The following is a 10,686-nucleotide window of genomic DNA, read 5'->3' as shown; positions in this document are numbered from 1 at the left end:
GCATTTGATAAAAACTGTAACATCCCTGAATCACTTCACATTTATTATTACAAATTTTAGCTGTATTTTAAATCTGAAATGTAAATCTATATAATCCTACAGGAACAAATCTAGTCTACAGTCATATTATCTCTGCTGGTTTTATAAAAATTGAGTCCACAAGTGAAGGCCAGCGTTTATGAACGAAAAATAACCAAATCTTTTAAAGGTGGGAAGTCAAAATGAAGCAATAGCAGTATGGTCAAAGATTTCTTGAAAGAGAATCATAAATAATTTATACCTGGAAATAAACTGAATTTGGATGAAACTAAACGCTGTTGTTTAAAACGAGTGAGAAAAGTTTTTAAAACATCTACTTTGATATTACAAAGAGTTCTGTTTCTCGGCACATATGCGGGTTCGCGAATCATTTGAGTCAGTTCGGGGAGTTCGGAGCGGGATCGCGAATCATTTGAATAAGTTCAGGAGTTCTTAGCGGGTTCGCGATTCAATTGAGTCAGTTCGGAAGTTCAAAGCGGGTTCGTGAATCATTTGAGTCAGTTTGGGGATCGTGAATCATTTGAATCAGTTCGGGAGTTCGTGGCGGGTTCCCGAATCATTTGAGTCAGTTCGGGAGTTCAAAGCGGGTCCGCGAATCATTTGAGTGAGTTTGGGGTTCGCGATTCATAGATGTATATGGATAGGCATTTTTAATTAATTTAGTAGCTAGCTCTAATTACGTTTTCCAAGCGTGTTTAGGTGTGATATGTGAACTCGTATTTTTGGTTTTAATGATGTGCCTTTTAACAGTATCAAGTATATTCAAGAACTAAACAAATCGTGCCTAAAAAGTGCACGCATCTAGGCTAATGTAAAGTTACATGATGTCTTAATTATTCGGTGTATTCAAATGCATTTATGAATGCATGTGAATGATCACAAAATTCAAGATACGGGGGTTAGAAAATGTATATATTTATATCATTTTATGTAGTAAATCAATATCACACAAAGAGTGCCATTTCAGTTTTTCTAAAAAAAATCTATCTATCGATCTATACATACAGTATATTCAAAGTGTATATATTATCATTAAATTTTTCTCTTTCAAGCATTTTTTATATATTTTTATGACTTGCCAGACAGTTTCGTTTTGATTCTACTAGGCTGGCTTTTCATGATGTAAGGCATATCAAGCTCTCAGAGTACATTAGTACATTAAGATCACAGTCAGCCCTGTAGCTCCAGCTGATCTGATTAAACTTTGGTTTATGTTCAAATGAGAATCTATTTGGCTCCATAAAGATCAAATTCATGCCCTTCACAAACATGAAATGAGTAAAATGGTAACATACACTATTGTTGAAACTACATTGACTTGAGGTTTCTGGTTAAACACGTAACACTTGAAAAGTTGGCTTTCAAAGTCACTTTCTTTCCGGTCCTGATGGCCAGTTTGAATGTATCATGTCTCAAACAAGATATGTTCAATAATTCAAACTTGCATGTACAACGTGGTGTTGCGAAAGTGAAGTCATGTCAGGTGAGGTTAGAAAACAAACACTCATCGAGAGCCTTCATCACTCTGGCTAAATCTGGCTTGATAAGCAATAAAAAAATTGTGATTCCAGGGTCATACACTTATAAGAACGTACTCTACTTTGCAATATATTTTTCATGAACTGTTTGTACATTTTGCATTGGTTTCTAAAGTTTATACAAGCATATTTAAAAAGCAAGAACATTTTCTGCTGACATTTGCAGTTTTTAGACCAGCAAATGCAGTGCTGCCCTAACCTATTTGAAGCCCCCCCCCCCCCCCCAAAAAAAAGAAAATTGATACAAGATGTGGGACAAGAATAACAAAAGGCAGTTTATTTAAAGGTCAAAAATGGATACAATTTTCATCCAACCAGACAGCATGTCCCCACCTACAACATTAAAGATTATGACCTATTTGTGGAAGATAACCTAACCATTTACGATCTGAAACCCATCAGCATTTAACAATTCCTCCTGACAAATGTGATAAAAATTTGTGATATCAATATGGAAAATAATGTTTTTCTAAAAGAGGATGGAGCAAAGCTGCGGAAATCAATAGGCTGAAAAATGTCTTTATGATATATACAAAACTGTCCACAACACAGATATCTGCAGAATAACAGACCAATGAATCTTAAGAGTTTTCCAAGCCAAGCCATGTAATACTGTGTGCTCCAGGACAGTGTCACTGCCTGCAGGTGTCATGGAAGGCCTCCAGAGTTCGGAAGTCCCTCCATGTTGGAGGAAGGCCCTCCTGCAGGTACTTGCCACAGCGCTGACACGGGGTCTGGAAAAGCTTGATGTAGCTCCTCAACCAGGTCTGCTCAAAAGAACAACACACAAATATTACACAAATATGACACAAGTGCCTTTCATCTAAGATCTGACTGGTTAAAACCTCCAAAAACTAAACGGTCTGTGAGCTCTCGCAGCAGTCACAACTCGACATTGATTAACAGCAGGAGGAGTACGTCTGCTCTCCTCTCTAACCCGACTTCACTGGGCCGCTCAGCACAGTCGGGGTTTACCTGCACCTGTCAGTATGCAGTGGATTTCCTAATTCATCTGCCGGCCAAAACCACCCTCCACTGACTCCCTGTTATTCATACTCCAATTAGCACACACAAAAGTCAAGCACATCCATCCATCCACCCATCCATCTATCTATCTGTCCGTTCATCTATCTATCGGTCCATCTGTCCCTCCATTTATACATCCCATCTACCTGTCTATCTACCCATCTTTCTGTTCATCTATCTATCTGTCCATCCGTGCGTCCGTCCATTTATACATCCCATCTACCTATCTGTGTGTCCATTTATCTATCTATTCATCCATTTATCAATCCTTTCTACCTGTCTGTCTATCTCCCCACCTGTCTGTCTATCCATCCATCCATTTATTTATCCATCCTATCTACCTGTCTGTCTATCTACCCAACTGTTTGTCCATTTATCTATCTATTTTCATCTATTTATCCATCCTATCTACCAGTTTATCTACCCATCTGTCTGTTCATCTATCCATCCATTTATCCATCCTATCTTCCTGTCTATCCATCTGTCTGTCGGTCCACCATTCTAACCTACCTACCTAAAAATACTTTTATAAAGCAAAAAGGAGCCTGAAGCTCTTATTTTTGAGAGTCTGAAGACTGGTGATGGGTTTTTTAGGTTCTGAATAAGCTGTCCCGGGGATGGCCTCAGAGTGTCATCATCAACTGTAGGGTTTAAATCCGTGTACAGGAGAAGGTCCACGATTCCAGCTACCATCCGAATAGCTCCACATTGATCTTAGGGAGAAGAAATCAATCTCTCCTCTCTTTTCTAAGTGTACAACAGAGGTCGGCAGACTATTTAAAGACAGACCAGACTCAATGCTTAACATCACACACAAATATACAAGCAGCGATAAGGTTAACTTGAAGTTATTAAAGAAACACAAAGTCAACATTTATTTTTTCAGGGCAGAGTGTGATGCCATTTTATACATTTAGCACATGCTTTTATTCAAAGCTATGGTATTTACACAGCGCACTCAAGCTATTGATTCAGTATGTATGTTCCCTGGGAAACGAACCCTTGACCTCGATGATGTTTTTGTCATCATCTTTTGAATGGTCTTTCATGCATTCTTACAATGTGGAAAACCTCTCATTAAACAGCACCACAACAGCCAAAATCAGAAAGTAATAATTGCATGTAATAATTCTTGCACAATGTCAATGGATACCCACCATGAAGGAGCGAACTACAACATCAGGCATCTGGGGGAGCTGGTAATGCAGCAGGGCTGTGGTTGCATGATCAGTGACCTGAGAGAAAAAAGATCACTGAGAAACACAACAGAATGTGTACAGCGACTACATTAAAATATGACTGCCCACATTTACAAAACAAAAACAAAATATGAGGAACCAGTTAACAAAATTGGCATAAAGGCAAATCTATTTAACAGCCAGTAAGGTGGTCTATAATTGGGGAACTTAACTAACTTATGCTTGTTTAGCAATCTAATAGAGATAATATTTTTTTAAAAACTGTACAAAAGTGTGGGATTTCATTATGATTAGATTTTCTTCCAATATTTTGAGGATTGTGAACAAGTGAGCTTTTCTGCCTGCTACACTATTTCTTGGCTAAAGGAAAATACAATAAAAAAAATTTTTAATAGTAATTTTCTATTTAACTACAAGACTTTCCAGGACATTTTACATTTCCTCTCATTTCAATGCATTTTACTGGACGTGTGGGAACCCTGTTACATATGTGCACTATTGTCTAAATCTAAAAATATTTTTTATTTTCTTTAAGCAAAATATATGTATTTTATATGTCTTTGCATACACGAGCACACATTTGAAGAAATCCTAATTAAAATCCATTTTCCGATCAATCCACCTACCTTTAGATTAACTCCTAAGTCCAATTTTGCAGAAGAACACCATAACCTTATTACTTTCCCTAAAATCCCATTTTCCATCACTGAAGTAATTACAGAAAGGGACTGAAAAATGACCCAGTTCAATCTCCCGTCATCGTTTCATTAGACTGCCAATGCTGACCAAAGTCCTTATGGGAAACTGTCTGGTTAATACCTATCAATATTGATGCACCATGGGAAAAGAAACTCAAATGGTTACTACTATTGAAGTTTAAAAAGAAAAAGCAGCTTTTTTACAAACACTTAAAACTTCTGTGGGAAAACTATTGGACAGCGGGGAAGTGTAAAGAATGCTTAATTAATGGAGCATGGAAAACGGGAATACAGAAGTGACACCTGGGAGGGGAAGATGAGAGGGGGCCCGTCCCTCCAGTTTGAGGGAGCCTGGGTTCAAGTTAGTGTTCGCAGCCAGAGATAAAGAAATAAACAGGTTTGTGCTTTGATCAGCCCATGCAGATGTGTGAAGCTCAGTTTCAATGCGAGCGGGTTCTTGCAACCTCTTGCTTTAAGTTCCAGGGCAGCTCGTCGTGCACGTTCTCTCTCCTTTGAAAGGAAAGCAAGTTTTTCTCCCTCTCTCTCTTTGAAAGGTGCATCTGCATTAGCAAGACTACATAGTTTAATCTGCCCCAGAGCGGACTGCTCTCTAATTCCAGCCTAATGAGATTTGGGGAGGGTGGAGAGAAGGCAACCGGAGTCCAGATGTTTAGGGGCTGTCAAATGAGGGCGAAGTGGCTCGGAGTGAAATTAAATGTAATAAAAAAAATAAACACCGGGACAAATGATGTCTGAGGGATGAAAGGCAAGCAGTGGAGAGGTGACAAGAAATGCTACGATCATTGAGAAAAAGAAATCTCATTAGGATTTTACGAACACAGGATTTTAATGGATTAATTTATTTATCACACGGCTCAAACTCAGTCTGAAAGACAACCACAGGATCATTTGATTACTGTTACAAAATTTCCCACCGTATGATATGGGTAATGAGAAAGACACGCTCTCTTGATTAAACTGAATTTTGTACTACCAGTGTTGCAGAAAGGCCAGTATTATGAGGTTTTAAAAATGTCAGTATCGACTTACTTTCGACAAAAATCTAGCAAGTAACTGAATTACTGAAATACTTCTCTTAAAATTGACCACTGGATAGAAGGTTGGGAAACACATTTGGTACTCACACTGACAAAAGTCAGTAGAGATGCACAAATCCTGATTTTTCATGACCAATTCAGTTTTATTTATATACAAGCAAATGGGCTGATTCTGATACTTCTGATTTGATCATATTTATTTTATTTTTTGAAGGCAATCACCGCATTTTAATCACAATCCAAACAAAGATGCTGTATACATGAGCAGTTTCTTCATGGCACAAAACAAAAACAGCAGAAGTTTGTTGTGATGTGTTTGCTGGTTTACTCACCTTTTGAAATGCCTGATAGTTGGACTTTGACCAGATGTCAAGCTAAAAAAAAGGACAGAAAAGTAAACACCATGCGATGAATATAGATACTTATTCCCTGGTCACAAATCGATTCAAAATAACATGGTACCCAAATTTGACATTTATTGTGCCCAACCCTTCATAAATTATTACGGCAACATTCCAAGAATCCATTTAACCTCTTAGTGAATGTCTATCATCTGTGTAGACCTGGATGCTCATGTGCTCCATACACTCCACTTTTCACATTTAAGAGTTGTTTAATAAAATAAAAATAAAAACTCGATAAAAAGTACCATCATGTTTGTTTTAACACACAATTACACAACATGCAGCAAAAATAAAATAAAGTTGTAGTGTTTTTAGATCCTCATATTGAATACTTTTTAAAATGAAATAAAATGCATATAAACAATTAAAAGACGAGAAAAAACATGCTATTTGGGCCGAATTCTTCAGGATGATTTCTGGCTGTTTGTGTCTTCTGATTGATTTCTGCGGTTTAATTTTAAATAAGCAGTTTGCATTTTTAAAATCCAGAAAGAGTTCATCTCATTTTAAAACTTCACTTAAACCACATCTTTAAATCAATAATGAATTGGAATTAATGAATACATTTTTGTTTTTGAGGAGCTGCTGATGCATACAGTATCAACTGTTATTTTGCTTACAAGGATCGAGTGATCAGTCTGTGAGTGGTTTTAAAAGTGTTTCAGCATGCGTTGAGCTGCATGGATTCTTACTTAAAAACATGTCTTTGTATTTTCATCATGTGAGAAGTTGGAGTGTACGGGTGGTCTGCCTTTTGTCTGGTTACATTTGCCTCTGTTTTTTTTTTAAAATTCAAAATCTAATTAAATAAAGGCAGAGGCACTCATAAATAGTAGGGCTGCACGATGTGTCGTTTAAGCATCGATATCGCGATGTACGAATCCACGATAGTCACATCGCAGGATGTGTGATGTAGGCTGTTGTAGTTTATCCGTTATTCATTAACTGTATGGGCCAAATGATCCCCGGCCCTTGACGAATGTGATTTGCGGATTAATTGCACAGCTTAATCATCAGAGAGTGAAAGTTTATCATTGACAGGACTGAAAACCACATGCAAGTTTAACAGGGCAGATATAGAGGGAGCGCGAGAGAGACAGAGAGAGACTGAGAGAGCGCTCGCGTGAGAGAGACAGAGAGAGAGCGCGCTAGAGAGAGACAAAGAGAGAGAGAGAGAGAGAGAGAGAGACACACAAAGAGAGAGTTAGCCATCTTCAAAGAACACTAGCGCTGTGTTGCTCTCTCTCCCTCGTACATATTAATCAATTGACACAATGGTGTCGATGTTTAAATCATTTTAAATGAGAATGTAAGTGTGCTCACCCCATTTTTGTTTGTAAGAAAAAATATCGCAATATATATTGCAGAAAAATAAAATATTGCAATGTCATTTTTTCCCAATATCGTGCAGCCCTAATAAATAGTACAGAAATATTTGCAGGACTTAAACTTCTACACTTCATTTGAAAGTTTAAAGGTCAGTTCAGACAAGCCCTGCGTCTGATGTCAGGACTGTTGTTTGGGGGGCGATAAACCCCATCACTAATCAACCTATTGAGTGAAGGTCATCAGAAGAGTTTTTAAAGACGACAACAAATCAAAATGTTCTCTGATTCTAATATCAAATTGGCCCGGTGTCAGCATTTATCAGAGAAATCCGACTCCATCTCCCCTCTGTCCTCAAACCCACCTCCACACACTGCTGCCCTTTGAAGTAAAAAGAATGGCAGATCGCAAATTACCCAAGAGATGTCTGAGATAGTCTTTGAAGCCCTACTTTGATAGCATAGTTTCCCTTCTCCTATCTCTTCCTCTGTTTTTCTGTATGTGCTTGGAGGTTCAGCCGGGCTTTTGCATGTGGTTTTGGTAGCTATGTGGCATCATTTGAATTGTAAGGACCAGAGAAAGGTTTAATGAAAGAAGCCTGTCGATATACTGCCCTGAATCGACATCTTGCACAGTCCCAAAAAAAACCTATGAGGTAAATTCAAGGGCAGGAATTGTCTGCAGCATTTCATACAGATAAAATAATAATAATAATAATAATAAGAAAACATTGAGATGGAACTGGATAGAATGCAAAGTTTTGGCAGAATTTTTCAATATGTGTTTCTGGTTGTTTTTTTGTTATTTGTGCTCAACCCAATGTTTAATTTTAAATAAGCAGTACATCTCATTTCAAAGCTCCATCATTTTAAATCTATTGTGAACTGGAATTAATTACTGTTTCTTAATTTGTTTTTGAGGTGCTGAGTTTCCTTCCTGAAGACAAGCAAATATTTAAACTCTCAAAGTCTCAAAATTCAAATGAATCAAAGAATCGGAAGAGACGTGGATGAATGCACGAGCGTTGCCTGATCCACAAATGCACATTTTAATCCCTACATGCACAAATAATGATAATTTTTAATACAAACTATAACATTTGTTTTCACAAATAGGTCTCTATTTGAACAAAATGCTGCACATTAATGTAATTCTTAACTCTGCAAACATCGGTTGAAAAGCATTTGTTTCAGTGTAGTGACGCACAGTCGAAAATTTTTCTAATCGTGTACACGTTCATGAATTGCACTGGGCCTTGTTCGTTAGTAGTTGTGTGTGTGTGGGACGTGAAATGCTGAAAACTGTGAAAATGAAGTCTCAAAATCCAAATGAACCGAACAAGATCGACTCCAACTAGACTTCAATTAATGCACGCATGTCACCTGATCCACATATGCATGGATTCCTTTTTGCATAAGCAATTTATGATACATTAATGCAGAACAGAACATTTTTATTTGCAAACATGTCTGTAGATGTACAAATCGCTGCACATTCATTTAATCCTGAATCAAATTGAAAGGCATTTGTTTGTGGTTCGTAAGATACATGTATAAAATTGTTGTAGTACATTGATATTTTTGCGTATATCTATTGATAATTTTGAGTCTAATTACATCCCATACATTACACCACTGAATATACATTTTTAGCCACAAATTGGATGTAATATTTTACTTATTGATAGTAAAAGTGATAATATATCTTGAAAAAAAAAAAAGTAATATGAGCTATAATCTCTTTGACTCATTACTTAATTAAACATTCATAACTTTGGGTACAATTTTAAAAAATCTAGAATTTTTCACAATAAATATTAAAGATTGATTTATGATTATGTAATTTATTTAGATGGTTAAAACACCAAAAATGCAATAATACTTTAAAGATGAATATACATATTTCAAGAAAACTGTTGCAAAAATAAATCCTAAATGCAAGGTCAAAAGTTTTAATATGCCCTTCATAAACAATTTTTTTTTTTTCAATATAAGGTTTCCAATAATATTTACGCAAAGGTGCCCGTAGATAATATTTATTGAACCACAATTCTTTATTAATCAATTACTATCAATTGTTTTTTGAAAGGTTGAGTTTCTTACTTAAAGATGAGCATATATTTAAACACAAAACTATCCATATCAGTAATATGTATCATTATTATAAAATATCTACTTAGTCATTACTGACAAAACTTTATCAGAAAATGTATATTTATAATGTATTTTATCATACATTTTTATTTTCAACTGCTACAAATGATCAAATAAAACACTTAGGAACAACAGTTTGGCACACTATACTCTTCTGTTTGAAATGTTAGGGAAAAACTTTTAATTTTTAAACAGAATACAGTGTAAACTGGAAAGCATACAGTTATCAGCATGCAAGTACTTCATTTCAAACATATCGCTCATCTTCATTCAGCAATTAACGAATCCGTTTTTACCGCCATAATGGGAGCGGTACTGATTTCCTGGTGTGCGCATTGCTGTGTCTGTCAGTTTGAGCTTTTTCATTAAGCTGCGGAGGTTAATATGCAGTTGCTCACCACACACGTTTGGATGCAGAGGCCCAGCGGCACACAGCACAAAGCACCAGCCTGGCAAGCGGTTCAGAAGATTCACAATCGCTGCCATAATTAACTGTGATCAAGCATCTCCGCAGCTTTGATGGCCACCTCATATTAGTGTCACCAAAGAGTGTTCAAACAGTGCAGCTTTCACAGAGCCGTACAGATCACTTCAGAACGAATGAGAGGATGCTGCTCAACCTGACACGGGGGACGTGAGGATAGAGGCTATCGCATACGAACATGCTTTTCATGTTCAAGAGAGAGCCAAACACATCATGTGAATTATTGAATAGCTGTGCTGAGACTTTTATCAATCGCTAAAATTTATCAATAGGGATTTCACATCCTTACCTAAGCCAGAAGTACTCAAGCTAATTTTTAATGTTCAACTTGAAAATGGCCAAAAGATGAGTTTTAAACTAGATTTGAACATGTAAAGAAATTAAATGTTTTACCTTTCCGTCCTCCGAGTATACATTCTCATGATAACCTCTGACAATCGTGCGGTCAATAAAAAGGCTCCTCATGACCACAATGGCTTTCAAAACCTTCCCCAGGGTGACCTGGAAAGAAAAAAGACAACAGAAGATAGGTTGAGTGGATGATATTTGAGCATTTCTTCAACTATGGCCACTTTTTGCCCACTTGCGCTCACAAAAAAAGGGGAAAAAAAGCCTTCCTATAAAAAGAACATTTGTGTGACTTTCTTCTAAACTAGTGCTGGCCGATATATCTAACGATATGATCATGTGCATCTAGTCAGAAAATCTGGCTCCCTGATTACCGCTAAATCACCATCACCTGCTTTTAAATGCAACTGTAA

The 10,686-nt window shown here is 36.8% G+C and overlaps 1 protein-coding gene across 1 annotated transcript in view; it reads right to left on the bottom strand.

Moving 5' to 3' along the window:
* Window positions 1–1,828: 1,828 nt before the first annotated feature.
* Window positions 1,829–10,686, bottom strand: part of LOC128018906 (mediator of RNA polymerase II transcription subunit 27) — a 56,965-nt gene continuing 48,107 nt past the window's right edge. Inside the window, exons 5-8 of the mRNA XM_052604773.1 lie at window positions 10,319–10,426; window positions 5,891–5,932; window positions 3,761–3,838; window positions 1,829–2,344 (exon numbers count right to left, since the gene is read on the bottom strand). Of these exons, the coding sequence (XP_052460733.1) occupies window positions 2,210–2,344; window positions 3,761–3,838; window positions 5,891–5,932; window positions 10,319–10,426 (363 nt within the window). The 3' untranslated portion in view covers window positions 1,829–2,209. The remainder of the gene's footprint in view (window positions 2,345–3,760; window positions 3,839–5,890; window positions 5,933–10,318; window positions 10,427–10,686) is intronic.

This window comes from Carassius gibelio, chromosome A8 (assembly GCF_023724105.1).
Source record: "Carassius gibelio isolate Cgi1373 ecotype wild population from Czech Republic chromosome A8, carGib1.2-hapl.c, whole genome shotgun sequence".
In the NCBI taxonomy this organism is placed as follows: Eukaryota; Metazoa; Chordata; class Actinopteri; order Cypriniformes; family Cyprinidae; genus Carassius; species Carassius gibelio.
Note: the sequence above shows the minus strand (reverse complement) of the source record. Positions and strands in the feature narration are given on the sequence as shown.